The sequence below is a fragment of the Cynocephalus volans genome, chromosome 1, assembly GCF_027409185.1.
Source record: "Cynocephalus volans isolate mCynVol1 chromosome 1, mCynVol1.pri, whole genome shotgun sequence".
In the NCBI taxonomy this organism is placed as follows: domain Eukaryota; kingdom Metazoa; phylum Chordata; class Mammalia; order Dermoptera; family Cynocephalidae; genus Cynocephalus; species Cynocephalus volans.
Window position 1 is genome coordinate 60399638 of NC_084460.1, and position 27987 is coordinate 60427624.

The following is a 27987-nucleotide window of genomic DNA, read 5'->3' on the forward strand; positions in this document are numbered from 1 at the left end:
TCCCCAGGACCCTTCTTCATCAATACTTCTGCTACCTTGGGCTGAGTCTCCCCAGTAGCTCCCTGGGCCGCATCTCACTCCCTGCTACAAGGTGGGGCCCTGATGGAGACTGGTCATCTAGACACAACCCATGCCTATGACAAGGCATAAAAATGCTTCTATAATAAAGGGTGCTTCAATGTTCCATTTCTGTTTATTCAGAAGAACATTAAGATAAATACACATTAAATATTACAAACTTTTATACACAGGAATGACCCACTCCCCAACAAGTTTGAGAAGACTAAAAAAATTGTCCCCCTCCTTTTTAAACCCTGGATGACCCATGAAGGCAGAACCAAACCCTTGATGGATTTTCTTCACCACAATCAACACTCAGTTTAGATCAGTTGGCCAAAGCTAGAGGAAAGTACAGGAGGGAAAGAAAACATTACATTGAAAATCCCTTTCCAATGTTGGTGACAAAACCCAGTCTTCAACTAAGTAATTGGGGACGTCATTTCCTAAAGCGCTTGAAAAGCGGGTGCACATGCTTAGTTGAAGCCTTGCTCCGGGAAGAGTGATACTCCATGTACACGGTGTCGTCGGCCCCAGACATGGAGCTCATGGTGCCAATGCGCCGTGATGCCTGCAGGAAAAGGGGAGAACCAGCCCACAGTTATTCTCCAAGGGGAAGACACTCCTTTTATAACACTTATAGTCATGATAAATTTTATAAAATTTACATAAATTCATTTTATTTTTAAATAACATTTACTGTTCCCTTACAATGTCTCAGACATTGTTGTAAGCATTTTATATCTAACCCTCACAACCATTATAATTCTTATCTTACAAAAGAGGAAACTTAAGCACAGGGAGATTAAGTAACTTGTGTCAGATGACACAGCTCTTAAGGAAATGGGAGTTAAACACACGCAATCTGGCTTCAGACTCTCTGTTCTTAACCATAATACTATGCTGCCTCTCTTAATAACTGACAATTTCTGAGCAGAATTTTTTAATAGGGCAGAAGTCCCTGAGAATCTGAGATGCCATGACAAGGCTTTGAATCAAGTGGAAAGCCAGAAAGCCCTGGGCTTGGATCTTTGCTCCACTTCTCACTGGGTGACACTGGGCAAGCACGGAAATTCTGCACTTCAATGAACTCACCTGTAGAACGGGGATAACCCCATCTGTCCTGACCAATACAGAAATCACATAAGTCAAGGGTTTGGCCCATAGCCTGACATACCCAACGCCGCAGAGATTGGAGGTGAAGCATGTAGCCAAGCTCTGAAGCCAGACCTTTAATACACTGACCTTAGGAGATCCTAGGCTGTAAAAGGAACTGACCAAATATCACCTTAGGAGCAGGGAAAGCAGGAAGGTTCCCTGGGCTTCAATGGAGAGTGCCCTCCTCTGGAGGGAGGAAGTCTCAGGCTAGAGGGAGGGCAGCACTTCCCCAGGTGACAGCTGCATACTTCTTGCCTTGCACCAGCCATTGCTTGCCTTTTGGCTCTAATAGCAATTGAATTTCAAAAGCATCTTACTAAACTGCACTGCTCTCCTTGGAAGGGCTGGACAAGAATTCTCCATAATGATGCTCTTACTCACTGAACCATATGGTATGTGCCTGGCACAGAGTAGGCATTCAACAAGTATTTGCAGACTAAATGAAAGGTTGAGTGTTTTCAGAGAACTCTGAAGTCTTCAGCATAAGCATTGGAGATACCACATGATTGGTCCTCAGACCCACCTTATGGGATAAAAGGCTCAGCTCTAACAGTAAGGGGGAAACCTGAGGTAAGCTGACCTGCCCAAGGCCAGGAATGGCAGCCCCAGGCCCGACATGCCCCTCCCACAGCCGCCCTGGTGACAGCCTGGGGTCACCTGTTTGCCATCCTGGACTTCAACACCAAGATCCTAACAAATACTCCTGACTGTGATGTGAACAAAGCAAGAGACCAGTTACAGCCCCAGTGGGCTCAGCTATGTACAACAACACGTATCTAAGTAAAGGGGCACGCACCACAATGTTAACCGTAGTTTTTTCTACTATTCCCTTCTCTGCATTATTCTGTCTTTTCCAAATTTTTCACAAAAATCCTACAGGCCCATATACACACAGGATGAGTATGCGTCTAAAGATGTTGTCCTTCAAGAGCACTGACACCTGGAGCCCATCCACTCGCTCACCTGGCTGGATCTGGAGCCAAACTCTCCAGCCACCACCTCCTCCTCAGCATCCAAGTCAGTGGCCGCCAGGACTTTCTGTAAGAGCTGCTGCTGCTCTTCTTTTGTTGAAAACGCCAACTCTTCCTCCTCCATGCCAGCAAGCTTTGTGATCACCTGCAAAGCCCAAACCAGCAGGCACATTCCCTTCTCTTCTCTCTCCCTTGACCCTACCCTGCTTTCTCCTGGGTCCACTTGCTCTGGTCACTTGCCTCCCTCAGGCCCAGCTGACCAGGTGGCTAACAATGGAGAGCGCCTCCCTGGCATTCCAGAGACCGGCTTCAGGAGCTGTCTTTAACAGCGAGCTTGACTAATGACTGCAAGGCAACAAAGATTAAGGCATTCCAAAAAAATCTGTTTCCAGCACCTAGCATCTGCATGACCATGTACAGAAGATCAACAGGAACCTCTGTGATTTTAAAATACTCTTTTGGATAGTTTTCCCATCTTGCACCAGGAAAAGGAAGGGACAATAGACTGAAAGGCACACGCTGCAGCTCTTTGAGAAGGGCCCTTCTCTGTCACCCAGGACTTCCAGCAGGAGTGAGCACTTGAAAATGACAGGATGTTGAGAATCCACTTACAAGATTTTTTTCTAAAAGAAAACAATGTTCTGATGACATCCTTTTAAGGGACCACAGTGGGAATTTTCTTCCCCTGCTTTCCAAACCCTCCACCCACCCTCCCAATAAATAAAGCCCTTTGGGACAATAAATCCTGACATAAATGTAATATTTGTGTTTACAGGAAAGAAAGCAAATGCCTCAGCCAATGAAAGTTAGCCAAAGCTCTAGAATATACCAAGTCTTTCAAATACCTGATTTGTAATCCAAGAATGGCTCTGGTGTCAGGGAGGTACATTACGGTACACTAAGGCCCAGGGATTAGAAAGAGCTCTCTAGCCAACTGGAGGAGGCATCCCCTGAGAAAGTAAGCCCAAGGGGCTCAGACTCACACAGTGCTGGCCACAGAGCCTTGGCATCTCAGTCCTGCCAGGCTAGTATACTTCCCATCAACAGTTAATGGTGCCCCCAACAATTCAGACAGAGACAAAGGGAGTTTGAGGAAAGGGCTCTCTAATCCCCTAATGCTCTGTGTCTGCTTGAGGTTTGACCCAGGCTAGTGATGACAGCAGCCCCCAACCCTCCTGAAGGCCATGGTACCAAAAAGGCCTTGGATCTAGTCTGACCAGGGGCCAAATGTATACATACCTTAAAGCTATAACCTTGATCTACCAAGAATCTCTGCCGCTTGGTCGAGTAGGCCATTTCCTGTGTATCCTGGGACACCAGCGAGTAGAAGAAGGCATTGTACTCCTCTGCAACCATACCTGCAAGGAGAAGGTGAGGACGGGCAGGACAAAAGACATTAGCCATTAGAATGCCAGGGGCTCAAGAGTCCCAGGCTCAAAAGCAAGCCCCACAGGGGGAAAGCTCTGAAGTCAGGGGTGATCTCCCTGACTTTGCATGGGACTTCATCAAAATTACAGACTTTTGTGCTTCCTTTTGCACTTTCACCATCAAGAAAATGAAAAGACAATCCACAGAATGAAAAAATATGTGCAACGCAGGACAAAAAATATGTCCCTTCATCCCTGATAAGGGACTTGTATCTAGAATACATCAAGAACTATTACAACTCAACAATAACCAGACAATCCAATTATAAAATGGGCAAAGGATCTGAATAGATATTTCTCTAAAGACAATACAAATGGCCAATGAGCACATGAGAAGATGCTCAACACCACTAATCATCAGAGAAATACAAATCAAAACCACAATGAGAGGGGCTGGCTAGTTAGCTCCCATTGGAGAGTGTGGTGCTGATAACACCAAGGTCAAGGGTTCAGATCCCCATACTGGCCAGCCGCCAAAACAAAACAAAACAAAAAAACAAAACCACAATGAGGTTATCACCTTACCCTCACTAGCATGGCTAGAATCAAAAAGACAGATAACTGTTATCAATTGTTACAACTGTTATCAAGGATGCAGAGAAAGTGGAACCCTCATACATTGCTGGTGAGAATGTAAAATGGTGCAGCTGCTTTGGAAAACAGTCTGGCAGTTTATCAAAATGTTAAACATAGAGTTATTACCACATGACCTGGCAATTCCACTCCTACACATATAGCCAAGAGAATTAAAAATATATCCATGCAAAATTTGTACACAAATGTTCATAGCAGCATTTTCTAAGAGCCAAAAGGTGGAAACAACCCAAATGTCCATCAATAGATAAATGGATAAATGAAATGTAGTATATCCACATGGTGAAATATTATTTGGCAAGAAAAAAGAATGAAGCATTGATACATGCTACAATATGGAAAATCCTTTTGAAAATATTACGCTAAGTGAAAGAAGCAAGTCACAGAAAGCCTCAAATTGCAGGATTCCATTTATATGAAATGTCTAGAACAGGCATACAGAGAAAAAAGTAGATTAGTGGTTGCTCAGGGCTAGGGAGTGGGAGCAAGGGGAGATGACGAGTGACTGCTAATAGGCAAGGGTTTCTTTTTGGGGTGATGAGAATATTCCAAGCATAGATTGTGGTGAGGGTTGCACAACTTTGTGAATATACTAAAAACCACTGGATTGTACACTTTAAATGGGTCAACTGTATGGTATTTGAATTATACCTTAATAAAATTGCTTTAAAAAAAACAGCTCAGAAAGAAAAACCTCTGGAACAGATAGAATTATCACAGAAATTAGGACAGAAAATACTGTAGTCTTGAAGACCCGATCCTTCAGGAAAATCTGATTATTTCTGCTTGACAGTTCAAATGTCAGAAGGTAAAGCATATGTATACTGCCTCTGAATTCAATTGTTTCTTAGTCTTACAAGAAGAGCTCAGAGATGCAAAGGAGCCAAATATCCTACGTCAAATAGTATTGTGAGGAAGAAAACATAATTCTAGTCAAATCCAAAAGGTCTGGGCTATTTCACTGCAGTTCACAAGTGCAGGAGGCTCCCTGCGTCCACAGCAGAAGCCTTTGTAACACTGTCTCTCACTTCCTCATTCCCTAAGCTTGCTGCACCTCTGTGCAAGCTGCCACTCAGGGCAGCACTCTCTGTAGCTTATGAGCAAAGTGTCCGTTCTATGGCTGCCCAAACTGCTCCTACCAAGCCCCCCTCTTGCTCCTGACTTGAGATCCAGGGGCAGTTTCCAGCTCTTCCACTTTCTCTGGCGGCCCAGCTCTGCTTCCTGCCTTCTGTGTCTACACCATTTCCCCTGCACTGCCTCTCCCTGGCTGTCTCTCCCCATCTAACAACACGGCTGCTCAGTGGAGGGCACATCTGTGTGAATTCCAGGCCTCTGCCATGGAAAACACCCAGGAATTCACCCCAAAGGCATGAGCAGTAACAAGCACCATGGAGATCTTTGGGAACCCCCTCCCTTCAGGGTTTACCTAACTGCAGGGCAAAGCCCACCATCACTGAATATACCAGCAGCTCACCCCTACCCTTTCCCTAACCAAAGTGACAGATCACCCAAAGCAGAAGAGGAAAGACCACTTTTACCTTTTTTGGCTCGGAGAACCCGCCCCAGCCTCTGGGCTTCCTGCCGCCTGGAGCCACCATGGGATGAGATCTGAATGAGAACATTTGCTTCTGGCAGATCAAATGATGTGTCACCTACCTATAGAAATGAAGCCACTGTGAGTTTGGAAAGGGTTTTATATATGAGACAAAAAAAGGGGGAAAAAAAAGTCACCTGGCCTAGAATTTTAAAAAGCTCTGCAGATAATTTAGATAAACAGTCACTCTCCTCCTCCTCTCTGTACCAGGGTCCTAATGTCATCAGAGGTGAAGCAGTAGATCTTAGAAAGGCATCTCTGGGCCTCTAGGACCTAGTATGAGTTCTCCTAAGAGCCACCCTAAAGAATCACTGACCCATGGTCACAACCACATCTCACCAATGCTCACAGTGCTGGGTGCAAAAGCCCAGAGATAAGAGAGCCCTACCAACACAGATTCACTTTGAATAATACAACAAGACCTGGTAGGAGCCACTTCCCTATACAGGATTCTAACTGCAGATAGACCCCTTAGCTTGGGGGTTCCAACCGTCAAGGTTCCCAGCCACAGACATGAAAGTTTGGTGCTTACTTGCCCAGCCATGACCATTTTATAGGTAAATCTCATTTAGGGAAGGCTCTGGGTCTGTCTTATTCTGAATGACTATTCTAAACCATTGGGCCACAGCTTCTGACAGCAGAGCTGTGCCCGCCTGAGTCTGTACTGGCATCAGCCACCGACCATCAGTCACCCACTAGAAGCCAGAACAAAGGCTGCTGCAATAAGTAGAATCTCCAGCTCCATAAAGAGAACCTCATCCAAATGCTTACTTTGGCCAGAGTGGAAATACAACTTAAAGTTTCTGTATTCCAAAAAGAGGTGAGAAAAACCTCAGTCAAGCAAAGAGCCTCTACGGATTATCCATGATACTTGAAAATCCTAAATCTACTTCTTCCACTACCCAACAGGTCCCTGCCTCCAGACCCTGGACACATGGAAATAAAAACGTACATGGGAAGCTCCTTCAACAAACATAAATTCACAGCTCAAAATTTAGTGTACCACCCAGACCCCCTGGGAGTACTAGGGGCTTCACCCCCACCTTGCATGCCACACAAACCTTGGATATAAAGATGGTGTTGATTTTGGGATTGTGCTTGAAATTCTGGAGAATTTGCATCCTTTCTCCCTGAGATGTAGGCCCGTAGATATAGGGTCTAGAGAAGAACAAAGCTGTGTTAGAAAGACCACAGAATCACATGCCTCAGTTATCCTGTCACAGGCAAAAAGGAGCTCAAGCAAGGTTCTCTCTCATAGGAAGCCCTCGGCCATGCCAGAATACCAGAAGATCCATAAAAATGATGGGCTACAGACCAACAGCCCTCTACCCTTCCCCCACTGATTCTAGTTCCAGCCCACCACTCTCTTCAGGATTTTCTCCTTTACTTTTTTTTCTTTTTGGACTGTCCTATTTTCTGCTTCAACAGCTCTCAGTCTAAGCACAGATTCTATACAAAGAGAATCCCCGGATTTCATGAAGCCCAATGGGAGTGGCAAAGAAAACACTGCTACTTCTAAACAAAAGGCTAGAAGTAACTATTTCCCAATGACAGAGGCATTCTCCAAGAATGAGCAGCAAGGTGAAAAGAGCCCTTTGGCCTTTTTCTGGCTGACCTCCCATAACACTAAGTTCAAAAAACTTTTTTAATTTCTAGCTCTCTGCCAAAGGGTACAACCCTATCTGATGACCTCACTGATTATAGCCCCATGGCACATGGGGATGCCATACCCCTGTGCTTTCTGTCTTGGAATGTACTGGTGGCCAGTTTTTGTAGCTTCCCAAGAATCATAACAACAGCAATGATAATGATGACAACGATGAAGACAACAAGGACAATGAGGACAAGCTATCAGGTATGCAGGGCCAAGCATTAAGCTGGGTACTGCATTAATAAAACAATCCTCCAGCTGCAACTATGCAAGCTGCCACCACCGCCCCGGGGCCCCACCTGGGTCCTGAGGCATGGAGTCAGGGGAAGCCAAACCCAGCCACAACTAGGTAAAGAGCACCAAAAAAACACCATTTCCACACGAGTAACCCACCATAGCCATCACAGTTGCCATGGCTGCCGCAAAAGTGGCTAGTCTTTATAGCAGCAGTCAAAGCCACCACACAAATGGCATGCCAGACTCTTAACTGTACTGATACAAGGAGAGGCACCAGCGGAGGCCAGAAAAAAAAAAAAAAAGAAGAGGTCCTCTCACTCCACGAAGCACACTCCAGAGTAACAGAAGCAGCATCTCATTTATGATAATAGGGGAGGACTTAATCACACCTGTCTCAGTACTATACAGATCATCTAGGCAACAAACCAACAGAGGAACAGTTAATCTATCAGATGGAGAGAATAAATCTATGGTTATTAGGATCAGGGGAGGGGAAGAGGAAGGGCAGAGGGGGAAGGGGAGAGATTAGATAAGGGGCATAAAGAATAAGTATGATTTGCCACAATGAATATGCTAATAACAAAATTTTTTTTTTAAAAAATCCAGACTGGCCAGTTAGCTCAGTTGGTTAGAGCATGGCATTATAATACAAAAGTCAAGGGTCTGCAGTCCCATTCTGGCCAGCTGCCAAAAATATATATATTCCCATCCATTCCTGCCAATATTCCTCAGAACTGTAAAAGGCAGGTTTCATGTTCCCCAATTTACATATGGGGAACTGAGGGTCAGGAGCCAAGGGGGTGGAACGCAGGTGTGGCTGCTCCATCATCCAGGCTCTCCAGTGCCCAGCACAGAGCCCATTAAAGGCTCAGCACACACTACTTTTGCCACTCCACACAGTGTTCTCCAACGCTGTACTACAAAATGGCCACAGGTGTGCCTCAGAGAGAACCCCGTCACTTGTGGGGAAGCTGGGCAGGGTGCCTGGGACAGCTGTACACCTAGGCTGACAGCCACTGGTCAGCCCAGACACAAGCTGCCTCGCCTGGCAGAGAGCATCCAGGGCACCACACAATTTGATTTGCTACATGTGTCATGCCACAAAAAAGGTCAGGAAGTCCAACTTATCAGAACAGCCTCTCCCCCAATAACCAGGTTTTTAGGTGGTTCTTTTTCTCCTCCCCCATATCAGGAAAAACTACTCACACAATGGCAAGACCTCAATTTCTGAAGGTTTCCCCAACACACAGCAGAGAAAACAGAACAATAACAATCCTCTAGGAAGAGAACCTAACATTTGTAGAACACCTATGTGACGCCAGACACAGAATCCTCGACAGTAGGTAGTGGCAGCTCCATGTGACTGAATAACAAAAGGAGGCTCAGAGAGGTAAAAAAATTCTCCCAAGGTCACTCAGCTACTAAGAAGAGCTGGGATCCAAATCTACTCTGTCTCACTCCAAAGATGATGCTCTGCCCACTACCCCACACTGTCACACAACGCTAACAGTCCTCCTGCAAAGAACTTCAGTGACACCCACTCCTTTCTTATTAAAGCTGGGAGAGGCAGAAGCTCTGAGACCTCCCCTTCCACACAAGCTAAGAATGAAGCAATGTTTAGGATCCACAGGATGACTTTAAAAGCAAGAAAACAAGATAAAGCAAAAAACTCTTCCTACATTTAAAGGCCAGAGACACAAACAAAGGTAATAGGTGAAAGTTGTAATTATCACTCTAGTGCACATGAGATAGCCACAGTCTGCCACCCTTCACTGTGCCAGACTGGCGCACAAAGTGCCAGGCAGATTAATGCCCCTGCCCATGCAGGCACTCAGGAGGCTGCAACCAAGGAATAAGCCTCAGATGTTTCAAATATATGTGGGGGAAGACCACTTATCAGAGGCTCCAGGAAGAATTTAGATGGAACACTGCAATGGGGGGGGGGGGGAGAATAGCTGTTAAATCTGACAGTGAATATATGCACTGTTTCGCTGCCCACTCAAACTGACACTAATGTGACAGTAAAGAACTAAAGAGAACAGGAGAAGAAATAACAGCAGCTGAAAGAAGTGGGTAACATTTTGGAAGCAAAAAGCAGATGGATGCAGACGTAGTAATTGAGCTAACAGACTAGGGAAAGCGGAAGCTGAAGCCAAAGCTGGCAGAAGGAAAAGCCAATAAAAAGCAAGCCAATTTTCTATGCAGAACATAGAAGAGTTCAGTAACTAGTCACCAGTTGCCCTGAAAGGTGGGGTGGTGGGCAGGCTGGTGGATAGGATGGGCAGAATGTGTGGACGAGAAGCAGTCAGACCCCAGCCCCAGCAGCAAACACACCTCCTCCCGCCTCACAGAAAACTGGAGGCTTACTCTCTAGGTTCTCAACAAGGAGGGTCTGCACTCAGGGATGTCAGGAAGAGTGAGGGCAAAGGTGAGATTGGAAGCGAAGCACAAAGGGGAAGTGTATCCTCCAAACTAAGATTCCACAACCCCTTCCCGCCGCCCCCCAACACATGATGCCCAGGAGACTGGAAAATTCCTCTCTGGAGAAACTGTCCAGCCCAAGAGAAAAGACCTAGAGGTACTGGCATTTGGCAATCTCTTGACGAAATAGCCAGGTCTCTGGCCCAATCACTATGGTGAGGTATACACATCAGCAATCCTGCTAAGCCACACAGAAAGGCCTGTCAGCTTTTTAGTGACTGACTCAAACAAGAAAATACAGCCGAGGACAGCCAAAACTAAGAAGAACTCTGAATACAAAGATAAATATTTGAAGAAAAGAGCCACTGTAGGGAACAGAAGGAAGCTTCAAAAGCTTTCGGTCTCAGAGAAGACACTACTCACGAAACAAGAACAGTTATCAAGAAAGAACTCTATGAAATTAACAAAACTTTCAATAGAAAAGTTAGAAGACACAGAGAGAAAAAAAAGGAAAAAAAAGATAAAATTGAAGAAGCTGTTTAGAAGATGTCATATGTGACCAGTAGGGATTCCAAAAAGAAAGATGAGAGAAAAGATGGAGAAGATGACTAACAAAGAGAAAAAGGAAAGAGATTCTCAGAACTGAAGGACATGATTTTCCAGATTAAAAGGGCCTACTGAGTGCCCAGCACAATGAAAAGAAAGACCACACTAGGCATATCATTATGAAATTTCCAAAAAAGAAAAAAGAGAGAAGATCCTAACAGCTTCCTGAAAGAAGGAAAACACACAACTACCACAATAGATCACATATGGACAGGAATCAGAGGGCATTAGACTTCCCAGACTCACTGGAAGCTCCGTTAATTCTGAGGCCCACCAAATTTGGCTGATCAAGTATAAAGTAAAGACGTGTGTAAGCATTCAAAGTCTTAAAAACTTTCCCTCTCACACGCCTTCTCTCAGGAATCTCCTGGAGCATGCGCTCCATCAAAATGAGTGACCAAGAAAGAAGAAACTTGAGACTGGAAAGTAGGGACTCCGACACAAGAAAGAGGCCCAGGAATTCACAGTGTGATGCCCCAGGGAACCCTAAAATGACAGCTGGTGGTGTCCCTAGTCCTAGAGAGCAAGCAGGCCAGAGCAGGAGGATGAGGTGCTAGTGGGGATTCTACCAGGAAAAAAGAGAAAAACAGAACTGAGAGATTACTTAACCCTAAAAAACAAATACCCCAAAAATGTAATCATAGTACAATATATGGCTCCACCTGACTTTTGTAGCCAAAATTATGTAACACTGAATATTAATTTAATCTCAAACTTGTGCTCTTGCCATATTGGGAGGATGGTGGAAAAGGAAATAGAGGGTGGGAGTCCGGTGTACATAAGAAAGCTAAATCCTCAACTCCCATAGTAGGAAGTTAATAGGCAATTTCTACAACTGACAATAAAGAAATTGCTACATAAGCTATTTCTTAGAATTATGAAGGCAGACAAAGAACAAAAAGAGTTGAAAGTGGCTGCCTTCAGGGAACAGGAATTGTATGTAGGAAGATAGGTACAGGGAATTGCTGTTTTTTATAATAATCTTTTTTTTTTTTTTTTTTTTTTTTTTTTTTAAAGATGACCGGTAAGGGGATCTTAACCCTTGACTTGGTGTTGTGAGCACCACGCTCAGCCAGTGAGCGAACCGGCCATCCGTATATGGGATCCGAACCCGGGGCCTTGGTGTTATCAGCACCGTACTCTCCCGAGTGAGCCACGGGCCGGCCCTTTATAATAATCTTAAATGTTAACTTTGACTAAAAAAGAAAACATTTTCTAAATTTAAAAAAAGGTACAATTTTAGAATCTTGAGAAATTTAGTTTTTCTATGCCTGCTTTTCCATCTATAAAATGGGAACAATACTCCATATGTCTGAGGTGAAAATTTAAAAAAGCATGTATAGTACACCTAGTACATAGCTTGCTAAAGGGAAACTGGTCTGTATTCATTCTTCCCTCTCCACCTCCACAAAAAGCATGAAGACCTGTCTCCACAGAGGACCTGCCTTCTACAACACCTACAGCACCCAAAGTCCTGTGTCACTCCAGGAAGAAGCACAGGCCTCTTCTTCCTCACTTGGTAGGGCATTTACAACAGCCAGGTTTTAAGCACAGATATCTGGGTGGGGCCATGGGTTGCACTTCGTAAGAAGCTCTTTCCAGATGCTGGCCCAGCCCAACCTGCCTTCTTAGCACCTGGACCACAGTCTGGCCTCTTCTCCACCCACAGTGTGCACCCAGCCTGACACTCCAGCTGCCAGCTCCCACCCACCTTTGTAGTCCAGATCTTAGAAAGTGCCCTATCCAGCTCAATCTGACTCTCTGGCCCCTGATCTCTGGGCTCAGGATGGACAGGCCCACTTTTCTATATGCTCTAACCTCTGACTCCAACCACCCGCTCTTCTGTCTTGCCTTGTTCCTGGGACCAGGGCCACAGAACAGACCTTTGGATCCCAAGAAGTTCCTGAGAGCTTCAAGAAAAAGAGAGGCACCTTCTGCACTCTCAGTGGGGAAGGTAAACTGGCCTGGAGGCAACTCCAAATTTTCAATTCTTACTTGTTCAGCCGAATGGCATATTCTTTCAGGGCAAATACGTTGTCAGCAAAGACAATAATCTTGTCATTCCTCCTTTCATGAAACTTGATCAGAAACTGGCAAGCTCTGAATTTGTTGGGGTTCATGGTGTACAGCAAGATTCGTTTCTTGGTTTTAATTGCCACATACTCCCGGTAAAACTCAGGAGACATTGGGCACCAAACCTGTGATGCAATAAGAATCAGGAGTCATTTTGCAAGTTTAAACATCATACAATTGGAAACTTTTGAAGTCCTTTCATTTATCAAAAGAAGCTTTAGAACAAATCAAAACAAAACCAATGGTATGTGAATTATATATCATTACAACTGTAAACACACATGCACAAAACAAAACTAAACCAAACCTAATACATAATGTTGAATTGGGACACTCTCACATGTTAGTCACTTAACAAAGATTTTAAAATGCAATCACGTCCAGGGAATTTTCACACCAGCTGCAAGTGAGGGAAATCAGATTCTCAACCAGTGGTGCCAGCAATCCCTCCATTTAGGTTACACCTCCACACATTTAGTACTGCTGAGAACTGCCACTCTGACCACCCCCTCGACCCACTGCCACTTCCTATACCAGGAGCACTTCAGTCAGGCTCTCGGGCCAGCAGTGTGAAGCCCTTCACTGCCAGTCTACCATGTATCCCTGTGCCCTGAACCCCAATCCTCACCCACAAATATCCATGACTGGTAAACCAAGTAGCTAGTCAAAAGAATAATTTCAAATTCAGGGATATGGTAGTGTAAGGAAATGGAAGACTATTTGTACACTTCTTCTAACTGATGAGGAAGCATCACTGGATGGAAGGAATTAATCTGAGAAATTTCAGATGAGCCCCCTGATGATCAGGCCAATCCACAACTGCTGTCCCTGACACCTCCTCAGTCTCTACCTCTGTCACAATGGACCTGCAACACAGGCTGACATTCCATGGTACATTAACAGACCATATGTTACCAAATATCAGCTACTAAAACATCATCTATTTTAACCCTCCAACACTATCTGAGTGTTTTTCTAAGTTTACCATCAATTACATAAAGTAAGACTTTTGTGCATCCTAAAATCATCTCAAGTTCTAGCAAACATGGAGCAGAATAGCATGCAGTAGTTCTGGAATCAACCCGCCTGCTCGGCTCTGAGTTTTTGGTTATGACCAGCGCCACTTCTGTGTGATCATCACAGGCCATTTCTTCAAGCTTCCACCACTGTGGAATTACTGGCCATCATTATATGCCAAACACTACGCTGAGCTCAAATTCATAGGTGCTGCTGTTGTTACTTTTACTGGTTCCCTCTGGGCCACATTTTGTGACTTAATTTGAGTTTCTAGTTCTTTACAGCCAAAGCAATTCTTTTCTAACAGTAAAATCTTTTTTTTTTTTTAAATGATGACCGGTAAGAGGATCTTAACCCTTGACCTGGTGTTGTCAGCACAAGGCTCTCCCAAGTGAGCTAACCGGCCATCCCTATTTGGGATCCAAACCCGTGGCCTTGGTGTTATCAGCACCACACTCTCCCGAGCGAGCCACGGGCCGGCCCCAGTAAAATCTTTATAATCCTGCATTTCACAGAATATAAAACACAAATAATCAATAAACATCTGTCATTAGTAAATAAAAAAATACAAATTCAGACCATAAAAAGATACTATTTCATACTTATCAAGTTAGCAAAAATTAGTAGAAAAAAATTCACTTTTAGGTGTTGGAGATGTGGCGCAACCTCATTTGCCCCTTGTTGGTACACCCACTTTGTAAAACACCTGGATGCAACTAATAAACTAAACATCTGCAGACCCTCTGACCCAGAAACGTTCCTCCTGCATATATCTACCAGGCAGTGGCTTTCACACCTGGATCATTTTACATTACAAACCAAACATGCACACACACACACACACACACACACACACACACACACAAACACACACACACAGCTTTATGAAACAATACGTACCCTTTCTATGTATTATGCATTCTGGTAGATTCTATTCTCTACTGGTCAAAACCCACTAAAGTGATTTCACTACCTCACTATGAGGTCACAGTCCACAGTGTGAACAACACTGCTTTAGAAAAACTCTTACATAAGGGCTCTAGAAAACAGTACAAAAATATTTGCAGCAATACTCATAATAGCAAAAAAACCTGAGCTCCAAGTTTATAGAGACAGAAAATAAATCAGTGGTTGCCTAGAGCTAGGAGTGTAAGCAGGAATGTACTGCCAGCAGGCACAAGGGAGCTTTCTGAGGTAGCAGAAGTGCTCTAAAACTGGATTGTAGGGATAAGCGCACAACTCTTCACATTTACTAACATTACAGAATTGTATACTTACTGTAGGTGAATTCTATGGTATGTAAATTATACCCCAACAACGCTGTTAAAAAACAACTTAGCAACTTAAATGTCTGTCAACAGTAGAAAAGATTTTATTTTATTGCTGTTTAGTATTCTACTGTATACCCCATTGTGGTATATCTGCACAATGGAATACTACACAGCAACTCCAAGGAATGAACTGCAGCTATGTGCACCATCAAAGGAATAATGCACTATGCAAGGAATAAAAACACTGAGAAAAGACAGAAGTTACACAAGAACCTATATAACCTGATCCTATTTACATAAAATTTTTTTTAAAAAAATCAGGCAAACATATGTTTAGGGAAATACACATAGGAAGTAAAATGACAAAGAAAAGCAAGAGAACAACAAATCTTGACAGGCGGAGAAGAGATGCAACTGGAAAGGTACAGAGGGACTCAAAGATTCCAGCAATACTGTGACTTAGGATGGGTGGTGACTACACAACCACAGGGGGGAGCTTTTTTTCAATATAGAAAGTCTATCTGCACAAGTTCCTTACACTCACCTTTATCCAAGAGGCCCCTTTCTCAGGAGAGAGACCACCCTACTCTAGCTACTGAGCAACAGACATTTTAAGGTGCTTAAAAGGATTCTTTGTTGTTGTTCCTTCTAAGATGACTTACCTTTGAACACAGATTTTTAACATATGCCTGTGAAGGTATTCACTACAGAGCAATACTGGGAAAATGTGTTCTTAGAAATAAAACGATCAAGGGCACAGGCTGCCTTCTAGGAGTGATGAAACCAATAGGTTTTGACATTGAGTGGCCTTATTGGTTGCCCAAGCAGGACCCCCAGGGCTCCCTCAGGGTGAGGGTGGCAGAAATACCCGGAGGAGCTCCTTCACAGAGGAAGAGGAGCATGGACCTTGGCACCAAGTAGCCTGGATTAACATATTGACTCTACCACTTACTGACTATGTGACTAGGACAAGGAATTTGGTTCCACTCATCTGTGAAGTGGGTATAACATTGCCCACCCCACAGGGCAGCTGAAGGCACTACGTGAGCGAGCAGCAGGTTAGCCCAGGTCCTGTGTGTCTGCCCATGAGGATTCAACCTGACCACTTCCCCTGGCCCATGGGAGGAATCCTTCCCTCAAATGCCCACCCAGCCCTGGGCCCAGCTACCTCAGCACACTGGACTTTGGCAATGTAGCCATTGTTCTGCAGCTCCATCCAGTTGGCTTCGTAGAGCTTAGGTCCAATCAGAAAATTTAAGTCCACAATTTTGTCATCTTCCCGGACAAGGGTTGCGGTCAAACCCAGTTTGCAGTGGGCCTGCACGATGGTAAGCACCCGTCGGAACATCTTGGCTAGGGAAACAATGGAAGCATTTACACTGTTACCTTTTAAAATGCTTGAGTACCACACACAGCCTTGCAATTTAACACTGGCCAGTGACATCACTTGGGTTAACCCCCAGGTTCTGGGACCACATGAACCTGGCTCTAGATAAGAATGACTAGGTGAGAACGCTTCACCATCAGTGTTAGACCTGTGCAAAAGAAAGACAAAAAAGAGAACAAGAGGGAGAAATGACTTTAAGGAAGCTCCAAGTTAGTGACTCCAGTTTTCTCCTCACAATGACTAAGGTATCAGTAGGACTGCAGAGAGCAATTTGAAACATGATCTACAACACTTACAATACCATTAAGCTCTTAATTATGCAAGGATCTGTTCACCCTGAAACTTGCACCCAGGTTAGAAAGAAGATGGCCAAGGATCTGGGGGGAGAGAGGAATGAAAGAAACAGGTTTGCTCAGCTTCGCACCATCTTCCCAGACACCAGGGAGAAAAAAGAGCCCAAGAGAGACGAAATGCCGGGCACGGTTCTGCCCACCTTATGAAATACCCCTCTCCGCACTCCACCAATTAGATTCACTTTGGTCAACCAGCAACTTGCTTTTTCTTCCCTTCTTTTGAGTGTTATAATTCTTCCTGATTTAACAAATTAAACAAACACATAAATGGGTATGAAATATTCATTTTAAAAGATCTAATTTATGGGTTTCCATGGCTCACTTTTAAAAATTCCACTAATGTGAAGGAAGGTTAAAATGTTTAAGTCATACTTATCTTGCAATATAATTAAAGGTAGGGCTGATGATACTTCAAAAGAACAGTTAAATAACAAGTAAATATCTAGTTTTTACAGTTTCATATACCAAAGGTTAATGTGGTTTGCACACATACTATATGGAAACACAAACAAAAAAATGCATACAAACACACAAAAAAACCCAGCATCAGGGCTATCTCCAAGCTGGTTCCAAAAAACAGTGGCCAAGAACCCCAGACCTGGCTCCCCATGTTAGAGGGATATGGTAGCCAAGGCAATGTCAACACTAACCTAATGTGGGCCCCATGGATGCAGAAATGGGGGACAGCTCAGGGATTACATTGACCCAAAGGAAAGACAAGGCAGGACGCTGCCTGGGCACTCAGTAGCATCTGCCCTGCAAACCAGTCACATTCCTCTGTTACATTCTCCTACCGCTGTAACAGCTGTCACAGGTGAATGACGCACACAACGCAGTGTACAGCGCCATATATTTTTACATAGGCACACACGTGTGGAACCATCTGGACCAGGATATGGAGCACTTCAGCACCAGAAGTCTCTTACCTGACCTGTCCTGTCAATAACCAGCACTCTCCCTTGAGAAAACCACTACTCTGACTTCTATTGTCAGAGAGGAGTCTGCCTCCTTTTTGAGCTTCATATAAATGGAACCATAGTGTGTACCTCTGTATGTGAGCTGTGTCACTCAACATTGAGACACTGCTGTCATTTAACATTTATTTGTGTGATTATTTGACTGTCCCTCCCATTTTGCCTCTAGTGTCAAGCACAGTGCCTGGTAGGTTACTTAGTAGGTTCTCAATAAATACCTGCTGAAAAAGTGACACTGGCATAGTGCCTAGCACCCAGGAAGCACTTAATATATGCAAGTACTTTCACACAAATTTCTTTTTCATAAAATGACCCAACAGGACTCCTTTTGAAAGATCTATAAAAGAACACAGAAATCTTTATCTTTTGAGATAAATTCAAAGATTTATTGTTCTACCTAACCCACTGTGGTAAATGTTGATCAGTTAGGACACTTACTACCATTTCCTTATTTAACATTTGCTCCCTGGGCTGGTGAGCATGGCCAGGCCATAGGGCTTATGAGGCCTGAATTCAAAATCCTTTCTAGCCAGCTGGTTTCACTCTTCCACCCAACCAAAGACAAACTGATCCAGCAAACTAGACAAGAGAGACGAACATACACACACCATGAGTGTGAACTGTGTGGGGTGCACCTCTAAATCTTCACCACCAGATAGCCAATCCCAAGGCTGTGCTGCCACCCCCTAGGGCCTAGGACCTAGGTTAAAGAAGAACATCAACATATACCAAATAAACTCAGGCAGAAAGCCTCCAGCCTTTCCAAGCTTTAAATACGGTCTTCAACTAAACTGCTGCAAAGCAATTCCAAACTCATTTGCAGAAAGTGATGCTCTATTTCATCAATTTTCAATCCCATCAGACCCAATACTCACCCTCCTCAATCTCTCTTTTTTTTTTAGTTTAGTTGTTATCATCACACAGTAAAACTGATTTTTGGGGGTGGGAGGGGATGAGTTCTGTGAATTTTAACACATGTACAGCTTTGTCTAACCACCATCATAATCAGAATATGGACCAGCCCATCATCCCAAAAAACTCCCCCATGCTCTCCCCTTATAATCATCCCTCCGGAACCCCACCCCCAGCAACCACTGTTCTGTTCACAATCACTATACTGTCTCCTGGAGAATGTCATGTAAATGGAATCAGATACTATGTAACCCTTTGAGAGTGGCTTCTTTCACTGAGTACATGCCTCTGAGATGCATCCAGGTTGTTGCATGCAGCAAGTTTTTTCCTTTTTTACTGCTCAGTAGAGTTCCAGTGTATGGATATGTCAGTTTGTTTATCCAAACACCCACTGATGGGCATTTGGGTTTTGGAGATTATAAACAGAGCTGATATAAACATTCAGGTTTATAGGTTTTTGTGCAAACCTATTTTCAACTGTCTAGGATAGATGAGCAGGAGTGGGACTGATGGGTCATGTGGTAATTTTATAATAAACCACCAAACTGTTTTCCAGAGTGACTGTACACTTTGCAATCCCTCCAGCAATGTGTAACAGTTCCAACTGCTCTGTAACCTCATCCGCACTGGCATTTTCAGTATTCTTTACTTTAGCCATTCTAATAGGTGTACAGGGGCATCTCGCTGTGGTTTTACTTTGTATCTCTCCGATGGCTGATGATGCTGAACACCTTTTCAAGTGCTCATTTGGCATCTGTATATTCTCTTTGGTGAAATGTCTACTCATTTCTTTTGCCCATTAACTGACATTTTGGCCACTGCCTGAATGTGTAACAGGCAACTTAAATTAACATGTCTACAGCCTAACTCCTGATCCTCACCCTCCAGACCTTCACAACATCTCCAGAGTCAGACTACCTTCACCCTTACTTCACTCTCACTGGTTCAAGCCTCTTGTTGGGATTCCACAAACTAACTCATCCCGCTGCTTCCATCTTGGTTCCTTCAGTCTACCCACAGCACAGCAGCCAGGGTGATGCTGTTATAGTGTAAGTCGGCTCATGTCACGCTCTGCTCAAATCCCTCAGATGGATTCCCACTTACTCAGACTACAAGCCAAAGTTCTCACAGTGGTCCACAAGGTCGTATCACGAGGCACCCCAAAACTTCCACCCTTCCTCAGCCTTGATCACTCTCCATATTCTCTGCTCTGGCCACATGGCCTCCTTGTCTTGTCTAAATACACCAAGTACTTTCCCACCGCAAGGCCTGTGCCCTGTTGCTTCCACATAAGAGGACCCCAATCCCTACTTAGCCGGCTGTGAGCATCTCTAGTTAGATATCTAGTTCAGATATCCATAGGTGCTGGAGGAATTCTCATCACACAGAAATAACCAAACGCTGGGGACATTTTGATAATATTTTGAATGTTAAATGTAAAAATGACTCAGATTTCATTTTATTCAGAGTAATCTCTATTTTAGACTTCTTAATTTATCAGAGCTCCCCCTTAGTCTGTTTTTTAAAGTAAGGTTTGCCTAGAATACTACGCAGCAATAAAAGGAACAAAGCACCAATAAATGCTACAGCACGGACATGCAAAGTGAAAGCCAGACTTAATATATACTGTATATGATTTTGTTTGTATGAAATTTCCAGAAAAAGCAAATCTACATAAACAGAAAGCAATTCAGTAGTTGCCTGAGGCTAGAGAGGAAAACAGGGATTGACTCAAATGGGTATGAGGAAGATGTTCTAAAACTGGATCATGGAGACAGCTGCAGGATTCCATAAATTTACTAAAACTCACTGGATTGCATATGAAGGTGCTTCAAAAAGTTCATGAAAAGATTTTTATCACCTTTTCATTCTATTTTTCTACAAACTTTTGAAGTACCCTCATACTTACAATGGGTGATTTTATGGCATATAAATTATATCAACAAAGCTGTTTTAAAAAAAGATTTGCCTGCAATACTTGGAGAAATAGGGCTTCTATTAAATATTCACTAAGAACCAATACTACGGCCTTCAAATAAAACACAACACTACTGCAGGGGCTTTTCAGTGCTCCTAGCCCACTTTTCACAGGGCCACAAAAAATAGGTTAAGGGTAAGATGAGCTGCAACAATAGGAAAGATGGAGGAAGGAAGAAAATACTATTTTCAGGACTGGCTGATTAGCTCAGTTGGTTAGAGTGCAGCCTTATAACCCCAAGGTCAGGGGTTTGGTTTCCTATACAGGCAAGCTGCCAAGAAAGAAAGGGAAAAAAAAAAAAAAAGAAAGAAAGAAAAAGAAAATACCACTTTCTAAACGACTACTCTGGGCCAGTGATTAAGAAAGCTGTGAATGTGCACCACACCTACCCCCACCCATCCCCATCCCCACACTAAGATTTAAGTTTACCCAGCAAGTCTTTATAGCTAGTTGGATGGACTACACAGCAGTCCCTCTCCCAACCCAACAACTGGAAATCAATTTTTGCCCCTACAAGTGGACAGCTCAGCTTCAGCTTGCTTACCTGGTATGGTATGCACTTCGTCCAGGATCATAAGGCCCCACTCCTGGGTTTTGAGCCACTCCATCACTCGCTCAGCCTCCCAGGACCTTTTGGTGGTGTGGCCCAGCATGGAGTAGGTGCTAATGGCAATGGAGCAGCCTATGGGCTTGTCCTTGGCGTCGGAGGTGAAGCGGCAGATCTGGCTGTCATCGATGGTGGACCACATCTTGAACTGGGCTTTCCATTGCTCCACAGACACAGCTGAGTTGCCCAGCACCAGACAGCGTTTTCTGACAGTGCACGCAGCAGTCACGCCAACCAGGGACTTCCCAGCACCTATGAGAAACCAATGGGCCAAATTGACATGAAGGACAGGGACAGGCAGAATGGCTTGTTAGCATAATAGCCCTCACAGCTGACATGCGTGAGGCACTTACTACTCCAGCTTCTGTTTTCTTCCTTGTAAACAAGAGACATGTCCACTTCACACTCATATATGAGAATTGGCAGGTGCCAGATCCTACTGTAGCACTTGACATGCATCTCATTTAAATGTTGAAATCTCAAAACAAACCAATGAGAAAAGATATTCCTGTTTGTGCTTTTGGGAGGGTAGGGGGAAAGCTGGCTGGTATAGGGATCCAAACCCTTGATCTTGGTGTTTTAACACCACATTCTAACCAACTGAGCTGACCAGCCAGCCCGTTCTCGCCATTTTAAAGATGGGAAAACTAAAGCTGAGGAGTACCTTGCCCAAGGCCATAGGACAGTGGTGCCCCTAGGGCCCAGCAAGCCCAGCACACAGCCTGCAAAAGGAATGACTCAGCAATGGCAGCTGTTATTATTACCCAGCAAACAGGGCAGACAACTCAGGAATTCACTAAGTGTGCACACTACCTTTGAAGATAGAGATGATGAGGAGCTTCCAAGTCTACTACCATCCACCACCTTAAGATCAAGAAACAATCCAGCTATTCCTTTAAACAGTGATTCTCCCTTTACCATCAAAATAACCCATGGAGCTAAAAAAAAAAAAAAAAAAAACCTGAAGGCAGAGGCCTCTACCCTGAAAACTGTGCCTCCCTCACTCCAGGAGTGGGGCCCCCAGATGAGTCTGTCGTGCCTCTGGCCAAGAAGCTAGACCAGAATCTGACATTAATGAAGACAAGGGAGATCAGACAGGTGCCAAGAAGGCTGCTGCCGCCTTTTCTTATACTTGCACATGGTCATAACCCATCTAGGAACAAAGTTTCTGTGCTAGGAAGCCTCCAACACATACCTTCCAAGACTGGTTTCAAGAACAAGAACTCAATCCCACCAGGTAGTACAGCACCCTTGCACCCTTGCTATCATCACTGTCTCACCCCTCACCTGCTCTATGTTTCTTCACTGCCTCTAGTATCACCTAAGACTTTAGATATCACTTAGTTGATTTGTTTACCATCTGTCTCTTTTCTGGCAGAATGAGGTCCATGAGGTCAGGAGTGTTGTTCTATCCACCATTATACCCCCATACCTAGGCCAGGGTCCCAACACAGCAAGCACTCAATAAATATTTGTCAAGTCATGAATCGGGGAGTTGCCTGACCTTGGCTGCTCCCTGGCAGTGTCACTTAAAGAAACGTGCAGAAGGACAGTGGGAGGCAGCTGGCAGATACAGACAGAGCAGCCTGGCCACCTTCTTCATTCAAGTGCCACTTACCACAAGGAAGAACAATGACACCGGAACGTGCACGCCCATTCCCAAACATCTTCCGCAAGCTTTTCTCCTGATAGGGTCTGAGGACAGCTGTGGGTTTCAGGTCAATGTTGATATCAGGATTAACAGAATCATTCCGGAAGTCATATTCTGCCAACAGAGGGTACTCCAGGTGGATGCAACGTTTCTGGAGTTCCTCAATCATTTCCTGGGGAGTGAGCACAATGGAGTTTTTATAGTCTTGTTAACTCCAAAGTGTGCTCAAAAACACATGTATTCTAAGGGGCCCAACGGTCAAATAATGGCATTTTATCTAGACTTCTACAATTCCAGATCTTGTTTGATAACAACTGGGTTAAAGCACAGAAAAGCAACCCAAACTAACAACATTTCAAAATGAAACCTAATCAGCCAGCCAAAACTGACCCTCGGGTACTGTTTCTCACATCTCTTCAGGAACTTGTGAAGACCAGCCTACCAGCCTAAGGAAGAGGACACTCCCTACCTCCATCAGGAGGAACAATGGCCCACAGACACTGAAAAGGAGAAGGTGGATTCAGGAAGCAGGGATTCCTTCCTTTCATGCAGACTACAGAGTGAGTTGACGCAAGGCTGGACTGGCTTCTGACACCAGCTTAGTGAAGGAAACAGGAGAGTACATTCGCTAACCTGCTTGACTTCAAAAGATACTGTTTGTGTCTCTTCTTCTTCCTCCTCATCCTTGTCCATTTGCTCATAAAAGTCAAAGAGGTCCATGGGGATGTCAGATTTACCCTGTGGATCTGTCACCCGGGAAGTGGAGGGCCCACCACTGACTTCAGTGGTCTTAGAAATCTGTAAGAGAAAGGCAGGATCTGGACTTGTGCACATTTAACCCTGCTGCTATCAAGCAAGAGTTGAAGCTGCAAGGGGGAAGAAAACGGCAGGGCTGCTAGGTTGCTAGTGCTGGACTAAAGGCCCCTAAAACAGCTGAAATTTTAAACACCCAGCCCCCCAAAGTCGACCCAGAAGCCCACATACGGCAGATTTGCTTGTGAAAGTCTCTGTGATGAGCTCGGTGGCCTCCCCCTCAGAGTTCCTTAGGCGGCATTCCCGAATCACTGGGTCCTGGAGAAGATGCTGGATGACATCTGGGTGGGAGCTTTCAACAAAGTACCTACAAGCAGGGGAGGAAGGAGATGTCTCCTGGCCAGCACACCATTTCCAGAAGATGTTACCACTCACTCAATTATGGTATAAAATAGTGGCCTTATGACTCTTCCTACTCTCATCCCCCCACAACCCTTTTCCAGTCTGAGCTCTGAGCTGCTGGCCATGATTTAAAACATTAGGGTTGTTGGAAAAGTGCCACTTTGAAGTCAAGTAAGCAGAGTCTGAGCCCCAGCTCTGCTGCTAGAAGGAACACACTGGCTGGTGAACAAAATTTCAGTTTGGACGACATCTCTTGTTCCTCTTACCTGTGCTTCAGGAGAATGAGGCACAGAGCAGACATCTATGAATGTCAGCTCCTTCCTAGGCCCTTCCTCCCACCTGACATGCAGAGGGTGAAAGTGCCTTGGGATGGACCTGTCATGGAATCTCTCACCTGTTATGCTTTAGGACCAGCTTGACTTTTCCATAACTGACAGTACACAACTGCAAATAGAGACAACACCAAACAGGCAAAATCAGCAACAAGAGCTCACTCAGAACATGTCACTACTGGTCATGTCTTACTACCTCCAACAAAGTGAAGAGTTCATTTTACTTTAGGAAAACCTAACGTGCAAAGGGGTCAGATCTTCCTAAACTGAGCTTTTCCCATTGCTTTTGAAAAGGCGAAAGATTTACATTATTTGAAGAGAAACCAGAGTATTTTCCATTGCTTTTTTTTTTTTTTTTTTAAAGATGACCGGTAAGGGGATCTTAACCCTTGACTTGGTGTTGTGAGCACCACGCTCAGCCAGTGAGCGAACCGGCCATCCGTATATGGGATCCGAACCCGGGGCCTTGGTGTTATCAGCACCGTACTCTCCCGAGTGAGCCACGGGCCGGCCCTTCCATTGCTTTTTGAGAGCAAAACCTTCCTCTTGCCTGGATAATTCTAATGCACATCTTTTAATTTGTAAAATGCTGCTTAAAATCTGTTGTATTTCCCCTCCCTCTTCCTTTCCCCTCCATTCATACAGCCCCCATTCTAATCCAGAGGCTCATCCTGCCACACCAGTATTACTACAGCTCCCAGCACAGAGATGGCAAAGTGTTGGTGTTAGGTAGTTGCTTGCTGCAAAAATAAAATGCAAAGCTTCCTGGTCTCCTCACCAATGGTCCCACTTCCTCAACCAATCTTCTTAATGGCAGAGAATACAGCTTAAATTCTCCCAGGTTCCCAACAACCTTTAGAAAGGAATGGAGCACAGGTTGTATGGTGGCCGTGAAAACTCACCACTCAGACTTTGGGCTGCTGTCTGCCCCTGCTGCTACCACTCTGATCCACCATGCGGTATACCAACACCTACATCTCCGCAGGCAGCTCCCAGCCAAGACTGGGCACAGCCCACAGACACAGGCTCATTCCATCAAGGTGCAGGCCACTCTTCCTGGGTACCGCTCCATTTCACAGGAAGAGAGGACTCTACCCAGGGCTCCCACCAGCTTCTCTGGGATTTGATGCAGTACCATAATGGATGCCAAAGGCACTCTTCTGCCACTCCAGATTTAGGGGTCTGAATCTGACTCCCTTTCAATCAGCCAAAGGCAATGAAAACCACTGTCCATCTCTTCTGAATGGCATTCACCATCTCTTAGAAGAAACCCAAGCACATTCAACTGCTCAATCCCTCTCTACTTCAATATTTGGAGTTCTTTCTACTTTCCCTAACAGATTGTTGGCTATTGGTCTCATGCAGCTATTTAGGCTCAGATGGCATTTACTACCAGTATTAGTCAGCTAATTTGTTACAGTGTACAATAACAAAATACCACATACTGGATGGCTTAAACAACAGACTTTTATTTTCTCAGAGTTCTGGAGGTTAGAAGTCCCTGATCAAGGTACTAGCCAATTTGTTTTTTGGTGAGGGCTCTCTTCCTGGCTTACAGACACTGCCCTCTTGCTGTGTCCTCATATGACAGGTAAAGAGAAAGCTCTCTGGTGTCTCTTCTTATAAGGACACCAATCCTATCAGATGAGGAACCCACCCTATGAACTCATTTAGTCTTAATTACTTTCTTATTCTAAATACAGTCTCGTTGGGGGTTTGAGTTTGAAGTTATGAATTTTGGAGGAACACAATCCATCCAAAGCACCACTACTTCGGGCAGCATTTCCAAATAACCCTGACCAGAAGGGGCCTGAATTAGTACCCTCACTGTGCTAACACCCATGGAGCAGCTAGTGAGAAGCGTGGTCTCGGCCAGAACACAATGCTGGATCCAGAGGAGTAGCAGCTATGTTTCCCACAGCAGATCTGAACATCTCATTTTCATGGCTGCCACAGGCTGACAACATGTAGCACCTATCCCCCACTATTACTACATTATGGGAGCAGGCAGAATTGCAGGCCTCAGCACCCACTTGCCTTAATAAACTGAATAATTCCATCAGGAACTCCAGTCTTGCTCAGCTTCCTGAGGTACTCAGTGATGTCACTGGTTTGTAGCCCAACGCTGACAGCTGCATATAAGGAGTAGGCAGTTAGTTTGTACTCATGCACATGGGTTGGTCGGCACACTGGCTCTGCAATAGCCACCAGAAAGTCTTGAGCATATTTGTAAACTGGAGAGAAGGCTTCCAAGAAGATGTGGCCATCAGGAGCCTGAGAAACATAAATGGACACAACAGACAAGGAGACTAATAAGCTGCAGAAACTATCCCATATCACTATCAAGAAAGGATAAGTTGCCCAACACCAGAGATACTTTTGCAAGCAATCCTTCAAATCGTGTGTGGCCTGTTACTTTAATCAGATACAGAGGAGTAGACAAAAATGGAAGAGAACGTTTCCAAAGTTAGTAGCTGTTTCCCACTAATCTGCACAGGGAAAGCCCACCTTACTTGACTACCCTCAAGTTACCCTATGGCTAGATTTCAACTGAGTGTAGAACATTATTTTAAGTTGAGCAAAAGCTGGCTACCAAATATATGTTTTCTATTAATTTTAAAAATGGGGAAATAAGTTGTTACCTAATAAATGTTACTTATTCGGCAGATAAAACTGTTTTCCAACATGGGGTAGGGCTGGGAAGGTAGTGGGAGTAAAAGGAGGGGTTGGTGATGGAGGAAGCCCAGGCCTGACAGCAACATGTATGCGTAGCTACTCATTCCTATCTCGGGTTGTTCAACCGTGTATGAAAGCTCTCTCTACCAGCCTGTTATGAGGGGCAGTGTCCCGCATTTCAATCTCGGCTCTGAAAATGCCCAAGATTTAGCTGCCGCTCCACGAACTCTTGAGCCCTGCCCTGGTTGAGGGCATGCTTACCACCCAGAGGGGCCTGGAGGTGTGGTCGTCCTTCAGAGGCATCTGCAGCCTGTAGTCCTTGGCTCCATATTCATCCACTTTGGTGCTGGACTCATCCACCTGCTTCCCGGCCGCCGAGGGGACCGCTTCATGAGAGTCGTTCCCAGGGGCGTCGTCCTCATCTTCTTCCTCATCCTCGTAGTGCCGCTTCTTGGATTTCTTCTTGTCTGCAGATCCGGACACAGTAGTGAGCCCACCAGGAGCCTAGCATCCCCTCCGCACTGCCCCGCGGCATTTCACCTGCGCCACGAACTCCTAGCTAAGGGCCACCTGCACCCCACGGGCGTCGCCTCCCCCAACCGCCTCCCGGCCGCGCCCAGGTCCAGCACCAGCGGCCCGTTGGGCCCAGGTGTGAGCGCGGGAGGCCGCCACCGGGAAGCCAGGGCAGATCCAACACAGAGCGGCGGGGGCGCGGCTGGCGAGTGCAGGAAAACCCAAGCGCGCCGGCGCCACGCCTCACCTCGGTCCGCTCGGTCTCTTTTGCCCATGGCAGCGACCGCAAAAGACAGCGGGTACAGCGGCGCCCCAAAGCCCACCGCGATGGCTACTCTCAGAGGGACTTCCGGCTCGCGCCGGAAGCCCTTT

General features: G+C 45.0%; 1 protein-coding gene across 2 annotated transcripts; it reads right to left on the bottom strand.

The window, feature by feature from the left end:
• Window positions 1–189: 189 nt before the first annotated feature.
• ERCC3 (ERCC excision repair 3, TFIIH core complex helicase subunit) lies at window positions 190–27972 on the bottom strand. Of its 2 annotated transcripts, XM_063097516.1 has the most exons (15): window positions 27863–27972; window positions 27364–27569; window positions 26464–26700; window positions 24489–24538; window positions 23924–24059; window positions 23573–23737; window positions 22907–23111; window positions 21226–21540; window positions 16246–16430; window positions 12712–12914; window positions 6863–6959; window positions 5746–5863; window positions 3426–3544; window positions 2179–2331; window positions 191–628 (listed from the first exon to the last, which is right to left on the bottom strand). In XM_063097516.1, exons 1-15 carry the CDS (start codon window positions 27888–27890, stop codon window positions 497–499), a joined length of 2349 nt encoding a protein of 782 aa, XP_062953586.1. In that variant the 5' UTR covers window positions 27891–27972; the 3' UTR covers window positions 191–496. The 2 variants fall into 2 exon arrangements, with proteins under 2 accessions (XP_062953594.1, XP_062953586.1); XM_063097524.1 differs by lacking the exons at window positions 6863–6959; window positions 12712–12914 and having other exon boundaries at window positions 190–628.
• Between the last annotated feature and the right edge of the window lie 15 nt (window positions 27973–27987).